General features: G+C 48.3%; 2 protein-coding genes across 2 annotated transcripts in view; both read right to left on the bottom strand.

Moving 5' to 3' along the window:
- Positions 1-16,215, bottom strand: part of LMBR1 (limb development membrane protein 1) — a 281,805-nt gene that overhangs the window by 134,197 nt on the left and 131,393 nt on the right. The window lies entirely within an intron of this gene.
- Positions 1,495-10,326, bottom strand: MNX1 (motor neuron and pancreas homeobox 1). The gene is made up of 3 exons (XM_063145514.1): positions 9,720-10,326; positions 3,830-3,990; positions 1,495-1,907 (listed from the first exon to the last, which is right to left on the bottom strand). The coding sequence occupies exons 1-3, from the start codon at positions 10,324-10,326 to the stop codon at positions 1,527-1,529; spliced, it is 1,149 nt and encodes a 382-aa protein (XP_063001584.1). The 3' UTR covers positions 1,495-1,526.

The following is a 16,215-nucleotide window of genomic DNA, read 5'->3' as shown; positions in this document are numbered from 1 at the left end:
CTGTTCCTTTGACAGTTATAAAGCAGACATGCAGCAACTTAAGCTTTCCCCGCTATTTCACCTCCAGACTAGAAAACATCACCTATTGAATTTCTACCTGGCCCACAGTTCTTAAAGGCACCGAACCGAACACCAAACAAGTTAGAAATCCCCATCTCATCAGCATTTGAATTGAGTTGCATATAGGACGACTGGATGCAAAAGGACTCCAGAATAAACCTTACCGTACAGAAAAGGGATTTTTTTGTTCAGAATAATTTCTCTGTGCTCTGCAACACTGACATGAGAAGCTGCATTCTCAAAGTTTTGTCCCTTCTGTTCAGTTGCAGAGCTCTTCAAGGAACAGGAGCTAGTCAGCCTAGCAGAGGATCCGGCATGAAATCTGGGGAAATGCCGACACAGCCTCGTTGGTTCAATAAGTCCACACGGTTCTCACGTACAAAACTGTTTATTTTACATTGGGAGAAGCTGATTAATAACTTAGCATGCATAAGTAGAGGTACTTTTTTCTCTTTTTATAAATACAATGTACAAAAATAAAGACAATACAGTCTTCCCAAGAGTCTCAGCAGTTCCAGCCTCCATGGTGTAAGTTTACCAAATTGCTTGCCATAGAATAAGCACAAAAATTCTCAATAGTGTTGAAGTAAAAGGGCAACACATCCAAGAGGGGGAAGTGGAAGTTTCCAGTCTTTTGATGTCATTTTGTGGGTATGTAAAGATGATCCTCTATGCTTCCACTTACCGAACGGAATTGTTAGGCAGTAAAAAAAAAAGTCAGGGAATGCAATAACTCTGGCTTTTAATATTACCTGTATTTAAAAAAGAAAATAAAAAAGAAAACATGTGTCCATCACAGTTGTGACGTGAGAACCGAAATGTTGCCCCATTACCAGGTGTGTGGTTGCCTTTTTCTTTTGGTGAAAGCAAAAGGAGCCAGCATCTGCCGCAGGACCATGTGGCTTTAGTTACCTTTCCATCGAAGGGTTGCCAAAAGGGGGTTGAAGGGAGGACAGATGGCAGGGATGGATTTGAAGGTGGGGAGCGTAGAAGCCACAAGCCAGCGAAGCAGAAGTCCTTGAACGTCCAAGCCTGTTTGACTTAGGGAGTCAGGTCAAGTGCCGCCACACCACTCCAATTCCTGCAATCCGTGATAACTGACCTCTTGTGTGACAGGCTGAGCCGGGAGCAGTATTGGGTAAGAGGCGGAGACTGGAGGCTGGCGTTGTAAGCGGGGGCATCTGGGGGCTCAGGTAGCCTGGAGCTGTGATGTGTCGTGGGGCAGTGGGCCAGTAGAGGGGGGGGAGGGGGCTAGTGGACAGCACATGACTTTACTTTTTTTAACACGTTTTTTAAAAATTGATTTTAAAAATTACATTTCCCAAGTACAGTAAGGAGCAAACGCAGGGCCGGTGCCCAAGGGCCCTGGGAAACCCGGGGTCCAACACTGAACAAATATGGGCAGAAGGTTCCTCTTGCAGACCAGGGCAAGGGAAGGAGGCACTGGCTGCCTGGGACCTGGGCCTTCAAGGGGCTGGAGCAGGAGGCAGTTGGGGGTGGGCTCCCCCATGCCTGCCGTGGGGCTGCCTCCCATCCTCCTCCCCGTCAGAGCAGTCAGGAGAGCCATAAGGGCAGCAGTGTCCAGAACGGTCTTCCTCTTCGTCGTCATCCTCTTCTTCCTCCTCCTCCTCCTCCTCTTCCTCCTCTCGGTCACTGTCCCTGTGCTCCCGTAAGCGTCGCCCCCCATTGCTCTTCTCCGAGCCCCCGACGGGCAGCGGCACCTCGTCTCCCACTTTGTCCTCCCCAGCACTTCCTCCCTTCTGCTTCTCAGCCTCCTGCGCCGCCTGCTCCTTGGCCTTCTTGCTCCGTTTCCACTTCATGCGCCGGTTCTGGAACCAGATCTTCACCTGGGAAAAGAAGCAAGAGGGAAATGGCACACTTAGGAATGTGGTACATGTGTTCAAAACCGTGCCATGAAAAGCCCTTTGTAAACAAAACCAAAAAAAACCAAACCTAACTTAAGTCCCATTCATTCCAATGGCTGAAATGTTAGTCATGGCTAACCTAAGTCCCATTCATTTCGATGGTTGAAAAGTTAGCCATGGCTAACCTAAACTCCATTCATTCCAATGGCTGAAATGTTAGTCATGACTAATCTAAGCTCCATTCATCCCAATGGCTGAAAAGTTAGTCATGACTAACCTAAGTCCCATTCATTTCAGTGGATCCACTCTACATAGGACTATCATTGAATGCCACCCAAGGCTTTATTGGGCCCAGGACTCATCCCCAGATCCTCTTCTCAGAGCCAAAGCTAAGCCCGGGGCCTGTGCAAGTTGCCATTTCAACACGGCTGGGAATCCACCGCTAGCCCACACACAGCTGGGACAGTGAGCTTGCTCCTTTAGCAGCCCTGCTCCAGAGTCTCCTGTCTTTGCAGGGAGGAACCTGTGCTGCTCCAGATGTTGTTAGACTACAGCTCCCATCTCCCTTGATTATTGGTCAAGCATGCTCAGGTTGATAGGATATGGAATCCAACATCATCTGGACGGCCACAAGTTTGCTGCCCTAGAGGTTAAATGGATCACAACCAAAGACTGCCAATTGTCCAATGCCTTCCCCAGAAATATCCATTTGCTGCCAAGCTTGTCTAACTTTGGGGTGCCAAATTAAAACTGTTCTATTTCCAGCACTTCTGCTTAGTTTTGTTCGCTAGTTTATTACATTTATATCCCACCTTTCTTCCCAGGAGCTCAAAGCAGCATACATGGCGGGTGTCTGCCCCCATCTTATCCTCATCACAACACCGTGAGGTAGGGTAGACCAAGAGTTGGTTCTGTTTGCTTAGCTTCTCTTACAGCTGTTGTTTTTCTGGATGCTTGTTGTTGTTTTAATAGAGCATCGTTTGGATTTCCTCCCAGCCTGCTATGGCCTCGATTGCTGAAAGTTGGCACATGGAAAGCTGGATGGAAGTATTTTAATAAATCAATTGGGGAAAGACATCCAAGTCGGAGGGTGTCATCCAAAGTGCTAGGAGTTTGGGCACATTTTACTAAGAGTAGGAGCAGTATTTTTACAGTACTTGTGAGCCCCAAGATAAGCACATGCATTATGTCAGTTATCCTTACTTCAGTCCTTTATTAAATAATGAAGCTGAGCCAACATCATCCCCATCATCCCCATTTTACAGATTGGGCAAATAGTGGCCTAATGAAGACCATGTATATTCATGGCAGAAATTATCTTTTAACTGGTTTGCAGCAGCCAAGTCGCTTAAAGATGGAGGTGAGTTAAGGAGGGATAAAGATCACCCACCCCAAATGGGTGCTGTGGCCGCACTATTTCGGAAGGAGGGCAGTGAAAAGTTTGCAAACGGAAAAGGAGGCACTGGAACTAGGCAAGCCAAGTTCCCCGTCTTGGGCCCTTGTGCGTTTCACAATGACTGCCAAACAGGGTGTGTGGGGGGAATCACCCAGTGAAGGGCAAGTATTAATCTCAACTAGATCTGGAAAGGAGAGTTATAGGCCCTGGTCCTAATTCCACTTTATTTTATTTTAGTTGATTCCCCGTTTTTCCACTAAAAGTAGCGTTCAAGACCATTAACAATAATAAAATGCAGACAAACATAACATAATTGGAACATAACCGAATCCATTAAAACGTATCAATTAAAAAGAAATCCATCCACTATGGGTGAGTGGAGGCTGGTGGCTCCGATGCCAGGGGGTCTGGTGTGAATCCGCTCTGGGTTTCAGTCAGAACTCCAAAGAAACTCTCTCTCCCCTCTGCATCCCCTAGACCTTCCCCTTCCCCTCCACAAGATACTCACCTGTGTCTCGGTGAGCATGAGAGAGGTGGCCACCTCGAAGCGCTTCGGCCGGGACAGGTATTTGTTAAGCTTGAACTGATGCTCCAGTTCCAGTAACTGCTGGCTGGTGAAGGCAGTTCGGGGCCTCCGACACTTGCCCAGCAAGTTGGATTGTGCCTGGGCTGTGGGGAGAAGAGGAGAGGGAGAGAGAGAGAAAGAGAGAGGTTCATTGCACCACTGGGCGTAAATGCTGCAAGGTCATGCATAACCTGTACCTCCAAGTCTCCAAAGCAACCAATTAAAGGGCAATGAGTTGATAAAATTTGGGAGACTATGACTATGTATAAACATTATTATTATTATTATTTATTTATTTATTTATTTATTTATTTATTTATATAGCACCATCAATGTACATGGTGCTGTACAGAGTAAAACAGTAAATAGCAAGACCCTGCCGCATAGGCTTACATTCTACTAAAATCATAGTAAAGCAATAAGGAGGGGAAGGGAATGCAAACAGGCACAGGGTAGGGTAAACAGGCACTGGGTAGGGTAAAACTAACAGTATAAGGACCGAGCAACATCAAGTTTTAAAAGCTTTAGGAAAAAGAAAAGTTTTTAGCTGAGCTTTAAAAGTTGTGATTGAGCTTGTAGATCTCAAATGTTCTGGAAGAGCGTTCCAGGCGTAAGGGGCAGCAGAAGAGAAGGGACGAAGCCGAGCAAGTCAGCAACATCAGCAAGCAAGGAACCCTAACTTTTATTTTATTTATGCATTTATTTATTACATTTCTACACCACCCAATAGCCAGAGTGGCACAGGGGGTTTCCATTTGTTTCCTGTGTTGAAGCTCTGCAAACTTTTGATCGCATTCCAGTCAAGTACAGTTACCTATGTTTTTTCAGACTGCTACACACAAAATAGCACACACTCTTTTTATACACTGTATAAAAATTGCACTTTTACTCTTTCGTTAGGTATTGACCTCCTACTTAGGTCATTTTGCAGCAGATGTTCCATCCGCAAATGGATTATAGACTAAGAATTACAGTTTGTGAATTCCTTTGTTCCTTTAGTGATCTTGATTTTTTTGTTATTATGTATGTTCTCCTTTTTGTTGCCTTTAGTTTGTGAACTTTATTTCATCATAAAATAAAATTCCATGAAGGAAAAAGAAGAAGAACAGGGTAACTCAGGAGGGAAGAGAACTTGGGGGCCCACAAACACACAAGAAATAGCAAAGAGAGAAAAAGAAAGCAAGAAGTGAAAGAAAGCAAGAAGCGGACATTCTGGACCATGTTTCCATGTAAAACACCCTGGGAATTGTTAATAAAATACCTAACAACAACAACAACAGTAACAGTATCCAGTTGTGCACAACTGAAATAAGTGCAGCATTCTTTCTCTCTTCAACCCACCTCTACTTCCTCTGTTGTTTCACCAGGATCAAATTTTAGATTGCAGCCCCCTCCGGGCAGGGCCCTGTCTTTTCAAGGGGCATACACACTGAAGTCACTATAGATGGATGGATTCATTATTTAAACAAACAGCAGCTAGCCTCTAAGGAGTTCCCAGACAGGGCTTTCCCTTGCTAGGTGCCTAGAAAACCTTGCTGTCTAAGGTATATTCATAACTCTCTGTACATGGGGAGGTTCCATTTAGGCATCACAGCTCATAGCTGCCCTATCCTCCATTAATTTGTTTTAAATCCCCCCTTTTTAAAAAGAGGCCATCTCACTGTGGGCCATCACTGAAGCTTATAATTCCATAAGCCAATGGTGCACAATATGCCATGTTCTTTTCCAGAGATATACATAAATCCCTGGATATTTGTTCTGTCCTGAATTTGCTGCCTTTAACTTCTTTGGATGATCCTGCTTTGTTAGCATTGTAAGGAAAGGGTGTGTGTGGAATCTCTCCATCCGTCCATGTATAAACCTCTATTATATCCACCACCACGTCATCTTTTCTTTTCTCTCTCTGTCAAATCTTTGCAATTAAATGCAAAGATCTGCAACTATAAACAGGTACTGGTAGGGAGCAAATGCTTTACCATACAGAGAGATTTACCTCTGCGTAAAGATGCCTGAGACGGCCCTGCACAGGTAAATGAATTGTGGGGGAGAATATGAACAGCGGAAACTGAACAAAATGTATTTGTTAAAATCCATCGGTCATAATACATAAGTCCCATAATGACATTTAATGCCTAGCCAATTGATGGGAAAGAAAATAATATAGTGCAACTTTTCCCAATCTGTTGGACTACAACCCCTATTATCTCCTAGCCAGTGTGGGAGTTGCAGTCCAACACATTTGCAGAGCACCAGGTTGGGGAAGGGTGATCTAGTGGTATGGATTTGGACACAGTGAATAAGGGTGCAATCTTATGCATGTTTAGACAGAAAAAAAGTCCTACAATTCCCAGCATGCCCCAGCCAGACACAAACAAACATTAGATCCCATTGATTTCAATGAGAGAGATTTAAAACACCTGTGTAGTTCTACCCAAAATGGAAGAGGTGCTTATCTTTGGCGTGGATCTTGTTTCAAAGTGTACAGATAAATGAGTCATCGCATTCGGCTGGGGATGGGGGGTCTGTGTGGCAGATACGGATCTTGTCCAGGTACTGCCCCTATCACAGGGATCACTGACTTCTCCATGCTGCCACAGAGCAGCCATAGCGCCCTGCAACTTTGTTTGCAGAAGGTCCCAGCTTTGAATCCGTTATCCCCAGGTAGGCTGGGGAAAAATCCTGCCCCAAACCCTGGAGAGTCACTAGCAGTCAGTGTCCACAATACTAGGCTAAATCATCCAATGCTCTCAACAGAAGGCAGCTTCCTATGTTCCTGTGCCCACAAGCCAACATTCACCAGCAAGAGCTGAAGAAAGTGGCCCATTTTTGCCTGCATCTGGAGGCCACATCCAATCACCCTGTCTGGGGGAGAGCATGAACATTTTAAAAATCCAACTTGCTTCTCAGGTTCTTCCTACCACCACCTGGCTGCGAGAGTTGGCCAGCCTGGATGCAGCCAGTGAGGGAAGGCATAGATGTGCCGTCCATCACTGGCAAACAGCCACATCAGAGGAAGAGCAGAGAGGCCTCACTGGCTGGATCAAACCGACTTGAGCATCCTTGCCCAACCTGGGGCCCTCAGGACAAGTTAACTATCTCATAGCATCTGCCATTCAGCACATCTAGAGAGTCCCCGTTCCAGATGAGAGAAGCCCGACCCAGTTTTGGGAAGTGGAATTATTCCACCGTTGTGCCTTGATTTTCCCAGATTTGAATGATCGAATTGGGGCAAGAGCCAGCCAGCCCTCAGGGAAGTGGCAAATGGCATGGTTTCAATTGGAAATACTAAAACGTGACTCCTTGGAAAGAAGATTAACTGGGTTCCCTCAACTGGATCTTTTCTGGACTTCCCTTAAATAAAACAAAAGCATGCCATACGAAAATAATAATAAAAGAATATTTGGAAGGCAATGGAGTAAGAAAGCAGGTTGGAAGTGGACTGAGAGTGGAATAAAAAATGGAATGGGTGGAGAAGGCCGAGCAATTTATTTATTACATTTATTACCGTATCTGCCACACATGGCTTTTTTTCTGTTTTCTTTTTGTTTCTGGAAATTATTAGGAACGTATTTCCTGCTCTCTTCTGCTTGGATCCCTTTAAAGCTTTGAATCGCAGCAGGGAGCGGCTAAATCAGAACGATTTTGAAGGGAGAGAATTCATGAGCAATGCGAATTCTTGTCCAGGAGAATCTGTCTAGGAGGATCTATTTGAGTTTGGAATAAATTAGGACTGTCAGCTGGATCGACAGCCGATTGAAAACAAATTCCTTAAGATTTTGGCCAGCTAATTCTTTTCGTGGATATAAATTTCAATATCATCAGTGTCCTCCTAAACACGTTTCTACATTGACACATTTCTATGAAATCCCCTGGCTTCTGTTCGACCAGCCAGCGGGTGAGATGGTTAAATCTTCTGTGACTTTTGTGGGTTTTTTTTAAAAAAAAAAATGGTCAACAATATAAAAGAAAATTCTAAAAGTCATATATCTTAAAGCCATATTCTTGAAAAAAATAAGTGTCACTTCGTCAACCTAAGAGACATCAAATAACTGGATCCTATCTCATGTTTACTCTAAATTTACTCTTAAAATTCCCGTTTATCTAAGTGGAATAAACTTGAGCAAAATCCAGTCAGAGTTGAGCAGTTTAAGACTCGTTGATTTCAATGTCAATGACAGAATTACAACTGGAACCCTTTATTGATCCAAATTTTGAACCTTTTGAACCTTTTGAACATTTTAAGAAGTTTGCTTTCAATAACACTATGAACTTTATTTGGAGGAAACCTCTTAAAATATCAGAATAGGGGGGGGGGGGAGGTTTATATGCCCCTAGAGTTTTCCACATGCAAACATCACCACAGAGGCGGGTTTTCACACCGGCATGCGATTTTCAAAGCCTCTCTTATAGTCTCTCTTTTCGGCTATTTATTCACAAGTACATCTTGTTTGTGCGAGCAGGAATTCTGACAGTTTTCTTAATTATTATTTTTCCCTGTTGGGAGGATCTCATCTTTAAGACAAAGATGGGGAAAGAGAAGGAACAATGAACGATTTGTCTCTGTGAATGGGGAAAATAACCCCTTAACTACTCTGTTTTAACAGTGGATTGTGTTGGATGCTAGTCTAACTTTAGTCCCATTTATTTCAATGGCTCTAGGACAAACTTTAGCTATAACCCTCAGGTTACATCTCGTAAAATAAAATTATTATTATTATTATTTTACAAGAAACAACCTGACCCCTAGTTGCCCTATGCACGGTATCATGGTATCAAGGGCGGTTAGTCATTTGAATGATTTTTCTTTTTAGCCTGTGTAAGAATAATTTCTTATAGTTATTCAACTTCCTTAGTCTATTGGTAGTCATACTATTCGAAGTTGCCTAGAATGTAGCATTGGAAAAATGTCAACACATCTGAGGAACTATATGACCAGGAATACTGGGTGCAAATCCAACCAGATAAACACCTTTCCGTGCAAATGCTGCCTCTCACCTACCTAATGAAGAAGGCATCTCTTGCGCCCAACTTTGAAAATGAAACAAAATCACGCAACCCCCGACTGCAACAGCAGCAGTAATGCCCCAGGAACACCAACATTGTGTCTTTTTTGCGTAAACCTGATGGGTACTGGGAGAAGATGGTTTAGTCTCCGAATTTATTTGTAATCACTTTTCTTCTTTGTTTGTGATGGCTTGGGAGAGATTTCCAAACGAACAAACAAACAAGCCCCTTCCCCGCCCCCAGACCTTTCTTGCTATGTCAGTTGCCTTTACACATTAAAAGACATATGTCGTTGTGAAATACAAAAGCTGCCTTTTTCCGTTCCCTGGTAAGGAACCATTCCTAACTAGCCCATCTCTGGTATCTCCGTGGCTTGCCGTACTTTTTTGATGCTTTGGTGGCTATAATTCCGTCTCTTCCATCCAAATTCACCCTCCTCGACCAAATCAAGAAAAAAACCCTCATCGCCTCGGTTCATACCGGGGATTTAAACGCTGCGCTCTTGCAAAAGAGGAAGAAATAAAGCCACGGAGGGGAACAGGGGCAAAGGCGTTTAGGCCGCAGCTAATGCCTGGCTGTGACAAAGGAAAGATCGTGGCTGTGTTGCTATTGTACACGTACACACACACACACACACACACACACACACTATATATATATATATATATATATATATATATATATATATATATACATACACACACACACACACACACATACACACACACACACACGGCTTCAGTACTAGTTCTCCTGCACAAGATGCAAAGGGAGGGCGCGCTGCCTTCCGCCCGGCGCCTCCGCTGCTCTCGGCCCCGCGTCTACTCACAGTTGAAGTCGGGCATTTTGGGCAGGATCATGCCGGCGGTGGAGGCGCGGAGCCACTGGTCAAGCTGGAAGGTGCCGGCGCTGAGCTTGATGGGGTCGGCGGCGGGGTGGGACGGCGGCACCTGCGCGTACGAGTAGGAGAGGGCCGGGTGCTGCGAGGCCAGCGCCGCCGCCGCCGCCGGGTAGCCGTACACGGGGTGCCCGTAGAGGGCGGCCTGCGGGTGGAGGCCGGCGCCGCCCTGCGCCGCCGGGTGCAGCCCCAGCGCCGAGTGCGGGTGGGCGTGCGGGTGCGCGTGCGGGGGGTGGTGGCCGCCGCCGGCGCCGCCCGCCAGGAAGGCCGGCTTGGGCAGCAGCCCGCAGTGCGCGCTCAGGAGGCGAGGCGGGGACGGGCTCTCCGTGCGCAGGCAGTCCGAGGAGCCGCCCGTGTGCGCCTCGGCCGAGGACGGCGGGCTGCAGCCCGAGCTGGGGCTGGAACTCGAGCTGCTGCCGCCGCCGCCGCCGGAGAGCGAGGTGACCAAGGCCAGCGGCGAAGTCTGAGCCGCCGACGCCGCCTTGGGAGGGTCCACCGCCAGCAGCGCGTCGATGCGGAAATTGTTGGATTTCTCCATGCCAGCCGGGCCCCAAGCCCCGCGCGTCCCCGCGGGCTACAGACCCCGGGCGCTCAGGGCATCGCCGACGCCGACGCCGCCGTCCTCAGCGCCGCCAGCCGCGCGCCACGCGGCTCCCAGGGCTGCGGCCCCCGCGCTCGGCCGCCCGGAGAGCATCCGCGCCCCCCGGGCGCTCCGGCCAGCCGCCTTCCTCGCCGAGCCCCGGTGTCCCCCGAGCCGGCGGCGGTGGCGGCAGCGGCGCGTCTCCCTCCGTCTCCCCTGCGAGGCACTAACGCGGCGGGCCTGCGAACTCGGCTCACTTCAAGACTCACACGCGGCTCCCATTGGCCCTCCGGGAAGACAAGGCGCCATTGGTGGCCGGAGCGGGGCTGTGGCGCAGCCGATTGGCCGCTGCGCACACCTGTCAAGGCACTTGGCGTGTTGGCCCTGCCCACCCTGGGGAGTTTCCCGGGGGGGGGGGCGGCTCGTAGGCAAAATCAGGAAGGGGAGAAATCGCCAGCCCCGAGGGGGGAGGATGTAAGCTTGCGGGTTACGCAGGACGCTTCGTCGGGCGGATTTCCTACAGAAACGCTTCTCTGGGTTCAACAACGCCCAGCGAACTGCACCTCTAACTTGCGCTTCGCTCCGTAACTGGGGAAGGTCCAGCCAGCCAGGAGACGGACGAATTGTAATGATAATAAATTGTCGAAGGGGAAGAAAGAAAAACGACCCACGTTTTTCTTCACCTATTGAAACGAAGGAAGTATTTCGGGGCCATTACCATTAATTAATAGTGCTGGGACGGACGGCGCAAAGAAAGCGGTAGCTACATAATTTAACAGAAAGCTACTGTCTTTCTAGAGGCTGTCCCGGGTGCTGAGTTTGTAAACGTTCCCTTTGCTCAAAGATAGCATCGCTTCCACTGAAGGGAATTCCCTGTTTGGGCTTAGCTCTCTTTTGCAGCTCGCATAATACTAGATTTGGTGTCATGATAAATTGATAAATGGAGCAGGATTCCTTTTGGGGGCGGGGTAAAGATTTCTTTACTTTGATCTCCTTTTTTATAACCTTTCTTTCACAACAGCCAATGGCCTACATTTCGAGGATTCTCAGAGGTCAGCCCCTGAGTTCCACTTGTGATCAGAAGTCAAAAGGAGGCAAAGATGACAAATATATAAACCCATCTCTCTCTCGCTCTCCATCCCCCCCCCTTTTTTTTTTTTGCTTCAGAGACGTGCGCCTGAAGAAGATTTTGGAGAAAATCCCTCGCTCTTTTCTCTCTCCACGCCCCCACCCCTCCCGATCCCGACCTGAATATTGAACGGAGGTCCAATGGTGTGACTTATAGAAAGGGATTAATTCGGTGAATTTTGCGTTTCTGGAATGTTGGGAGTCTTCAACGTTCTACTCGCCTGGAATGTAATCTACTAGGAGTCTGATGAGTAAAATGTTACCAGAAGCACATCAAAGCTTTGCTAAATGATACGGGATTGGAGGTGCGAAAGAACGAAGACAGAACGAGAGAGTAAGGACTGCCCATTATTTTCCAAAGGTTGCATTTTGATCGCGGGTAGCTACAATTGAGTGGCCGTGAATTAGAAACATTTCCCCGGCTCACGGCGGTTTTCTTAGATTATCATTCTTCGATCCAGCCCGATCCAGCATGTGTGTTTTTTTTCCTTGGAAATAAGCCCCATTGAACTCAGTGAGGCTTATTTGCAAGGAAAATTCTTCTTCCACGTAAATAGGATTTCAGCCTCAACCCCGTCTCACCGACTCGTCTTGCATGTTGCCATACAGGCCAAATATCCCTTTTAAAAAAGGATATTGAGAGGTTTAATAAGAAAGCCCCTTTGATTTCAGTGGGATTTTACTTCTTCCAGAAAATTTTGAAGGACAAAATCTACACACACAAACACACACACACACACACACACACAGAGAGAGAGAGAGAGAGAGAGAGAGAGAGAGAGAGAGAGAGAGAGAGAGAGAGAGAGAGAGAGAGAGAGAGAGAGAGAGAGATTGATTCTTTCCAGCAGCTCCGTTTCAGACCCAACGAGGCACTTCGGTTTTCTTTCTCTACCCGCTACCATCTCCCTGTTCCTCGCCTGCCGCAAAAAAATAAAAAAATAAAAAATGCGGCTCTCGTTCTGCCCGGCCTATGCAGGGTCCTTTCCAAAGGCAGGCGCTGGCTTTAGGGAATCTCCTCCCGTTCCTGGAGGCCTGGAATTAACATCTCTTCCGCCTCGGCGGTGCCAACAGCTTTCTTTTTCCTTTTCCTTTGCCTTCCCTTTCTTTTTTAGCGAGATGGAAAGAATCCACACGCCGAGGTCAGGGAGTCAGCTGCGCCACCAACATAAAGTTTAGTCAGTGGTGTTATTAAAGCCCCTTATCCTGCGCAAACACGGCCAAGTCTAGGAGGAGAGTGAGAAAAGGGCCGGCGAGGGCGGCCGCGTCGAATTGCAACAAGCCACCAGCGGCGTTTCGGAGGCCGGAGGCGGAGAGCCGCACAATCGCCGCGGGGAATGTGAGCGGAAGGTCAGGTGGATACAAGGCGGGCGAAGGGAGCAAATAGCCCGGACTTTGCGCGCGGAGGGGGGGAGAGGGGGGCTTGGGGCCCCGCCCGCCTGCCTGCCTTTCCTCAAAAGCTCTTTGCCAAAGGGACCCACCTGGCTCCGTTGATACCTGTGCAGCGCCTAAATGCTCTGGGTACCGATCAAGACCGGCTGCCGCAGAAGCAACCCGGCCACTTTCTTCGCAGGGCAGGTCAAAGGGGGGCGGGGGCGGAGAGAGGTTAACGTGGGTTTCACCTTTTGGTGACTGGGGAGTGGGGGAGCCGGGATCGAGGCCAGGACAGCGAGCTGGCCACCCGGAGCGAGGTCTGATGGAAGCCCGGTGGCTCCGATTTCGGCGGGGCTGTGCGCCCATTCTGGGTTTCAGAAGAACCAGCCCGGACGCCGAAAGAGCTCTCCAAGGTGCCAAACCCTGGCCCTCGAAATGGGTTCAGCACCTTGGATATTTCCTTTAGAGTTCGGGCTGGTTCTGACTGAAACCCAGAATGGACTCACAGCCCCGCCGAATGGACTCACCAGCCTCCGGTGCGGAACGAAAGAAGAAGCGGACGGCAGCCTTTCGCCGCCCGGGAAGCGAAATCCAGGCACGCGGTCAGCAGGAGCAGAAGCCGATTTACAGTCGCGCCAAAGTGACGCCTTTTAACGGCCCAGGAGATTTAAAGTTTCTCCGCATGGGCTGGATCATGCCAAATTTTCATCATCATCATCATCATCATCATCATCATCATCAATAATAATAATAATAATAATATCAACATTATGTTTCTCGAGCAGGCAGAGCGCTTTAAAAGCATCGGGTTTCGCACATAGAGCACGTGGCAAATGATGGCCCTTGTCGATTTGTCTTATGCTGACCCTCGTCCAGGTATAGAAAAAAGAAGCCAGCGAGAGCCCCAGGACTTCAGAAGAGCTGCGACTCCGTGCTTGGCCTCGGGTGAGACCTCAGCTCCAGGACATGAGACTTAACCACCGTGCCCCGGAGCATGTGCAGAGGAGATTTCCTCCTCTCTTCTCACCAGATATCCCCCGCACACTCATGGGATTCGATGCAGGTTGGAGACACCCTGCCTGCCCTCTTTAAACCCGCCCCCACGCCCTCTTTCCAAGGGCCAAGAGTCCCCCGCCATCCGTTCAGGAGAGGCGTTCATTTCCTGCCTTCCCTTCCCTATCGCGTTTCTCCTGGAGGTAAAAGAATATAGGAAATTACTTTATACAGGGTATGCTCACCCAGACGATTTTTCCCCGGGGGCCGGTATTGTCTACTCCACGGTTCAGGCAACATGATGCCCCCCCCTCCAGATATTTGGCTCTGTCTCCTTCTGGCAGTGGAAGTTGGTGGCTCTAATGTCAGTGGGGCAGTGAATCTGCTCCGAGTTTCAGTCAGAACCAGTCAGAACTCTCTTGGAGCTATCCGCACCTTGGATAGCTCCTAGAGAGTTCTGACTGGTTCTGACTAAAACCCGGAGCGGATTCACCACCCTACTGGCATTGGAGCCATCAGCCTCCTTCTGGTCTCTAACTGGGAATAGTCCCAAGCAAGTCTCCCTCTCTCAAAATACTAGAACCCAATGGGATCATCCCATGAAGCTGATTGGTGGGAGATCCAGGACAAATAAAAGGAAGTACTTCTTCATACAGCACATAGTTGAACTATGGAACTCACTACCACAGGATGTAGAGATGGCCACCAATTTGGATGGCTTTAAAAGGGGGTTAGATAAATTTCTGGAGGCGAAGGCTATCAATGGCTACTAGCCCTGATAGTTGTGTGCTACCTCCAGTATCCCACGCAGTAAGCCTGTGTGCACCAGTTGCTGGGGAACATGGGTGGGAGGGTGCTGTTGCACCAAGTCCTGCTTTGTTGGACCCTCATCGATAGCTGGTTGGCCACTGTGTGAACAGAGTGCTGGACTAGATGGACCCTCGGTCTGATCCAGCAGGCCTCTTCTTACGCTCTTATGTTCATGTTCCCCATCTCCGACTACCTGGTGGGGCTTTTACTGGAGACAGCAGGGGATGAACCTGGGATCTTCTGCTTCTTGCAGGGCAAGTGCTTTACTAAGGGGCCCCTCCCGGGTTCCTCTTGGATCCTGCCCCTCCCCACTTCTCTCTGTCAGGGTTGCCAACGTTTCAACCGGCCTCTGTAGACGTGCCATTCATCAGGGCATCATCAGCAAGGAGTAGGCTGCGAAACCTTTGGCAAACACAGAGCTAAAGGGCATCATTTGCTCACTCCCCGCAGCCAAGCCAAAGGGCCGACTGAAAAGTTGGCAACCCTTCCCTCTGGCTTTGTTTAACGTAGTAGAGGACAAGGAAAGCGGGGTGGGCAAAGATGCAAAGTTGATTTCATTAAGTTTCATTTAATACTTTTTAAAAAAAATAACCGAGGGTAACAGCTTGTTTCTTTTTGAGAAATGATCCCATGCGATTCGAAACAAGGGAGACGGGTTGTTCCGTGTACATCGCTACACGATTCCAGCTGCACCCAAGCGATCAATCCGTTGCAAAAACACACACACCTTGAACAGTGCAATCCTATCCAAGCCTACTCCCACTGAGTTCAATGAGATTTACTCACAAGTAAAGTGTGTTCATATGGGATTGCAGACTAAATCTAACCTCGTTTCTCAGCTGCTCCCCCAAGGTCCTTGAAAGGAAACCATCGACTGGATTATCTATTTGCTAATTAAAGTCGGAGTGTTTGGGGGGGGGGGGGGCGGTTCCTTCCCTTGAGGAAATCCGCGGAGGAGGGATGGATCGCCAGCCACACAGGCTCGGTTTAGGGAGCGAAACGTTCCAGGTTTGTGATCTAATCACGGAGCCTCTTCTGGTGGGAGTCAATCAGAATTCTTCTCGGGTTTCCTCTCCCCCTCCCCACGTCCAACCCCCGGACCTATAAATTATGTCCCTGTAAAACACATCGCTTCATTTGTATAATGCACTGCTTCCCTTCCCCTTCCCCAACCCGTATTCTTAGAGGCCGTAATTTATCCGTGTTTTGTGTTTAATTTAAAGGTGGATGTGATAGAACTTTTGCAACGAACGAGCGTCTGATGGAGCCGGAGATGCAAGAAAACCCCGCAAATCCCATTCATAGTTTGGGCAAGGGATTTTTTTTAAAAAAAAGGTACCTGTGGGCCAGGACAGGGCTCCTGTACCTTTAACAGTTGTATAGAAAAGGGGATTTCAGCAGGTGTCATTCGTATGCATGCTGCACCTGGTGAAATTCCCTCTTCATCCCAACAGTGAAAGCTGCAGGAGCCCTGCCGTCTTTAGCTACAGATACAAAAGAGGTGTGTGCCTTCCTCCACCCCGGCCCCACATCTCGGTTTAGAAA

Source organism: Elgaria multicarinata, chromosome 1 (assembly GCF_023053635.1).
Source record: "Elgaria multicarinata webbii isolate HBS135686 ecotype San Diego chromosome 1, rElgMul1.1.pri, whole genome shotgun sequence".
Classification (NCBI taxonomy): domain Eukaryota; kingdom Metazoa; phylum Chordata; class Lepidosauria; order Squamata; family Anguidae; genus Elgaria; species Elgaria multicarinata.
Note: the sequence above shows the minus strand (reverse complement) of the source record. Positions and strands in the feature narration are given on the sequence as shown.

What these genes read in the sequence shown, in the direction of transcription:
- MNX1 (XM_063145514.1), bottom strand. Translation starts at nt 10,326, where the DNA reads ATGGAGAAATCCAACAATTTCCGCATCGACGCGCTGCTGGCGGTGGAC. An exon ending in CAAAATGCCCGACTTCAACT is followed by an intron (nt 3,991 to 9,719) that starts GTGAGTAGACGC and finishes TTCTCCCCACAG; the next exon opens with CCCAGGCACAATCCAACTTG. An exon ending in TCATGCTCACCGAGACACAG is followed by an intron (nt 1,908 to 3,829) that starts GTGAGTATCTTG and finishes TTCTTTTCCCAG; the next exon opens with GTGAAGATCTGGTTCCAGAA.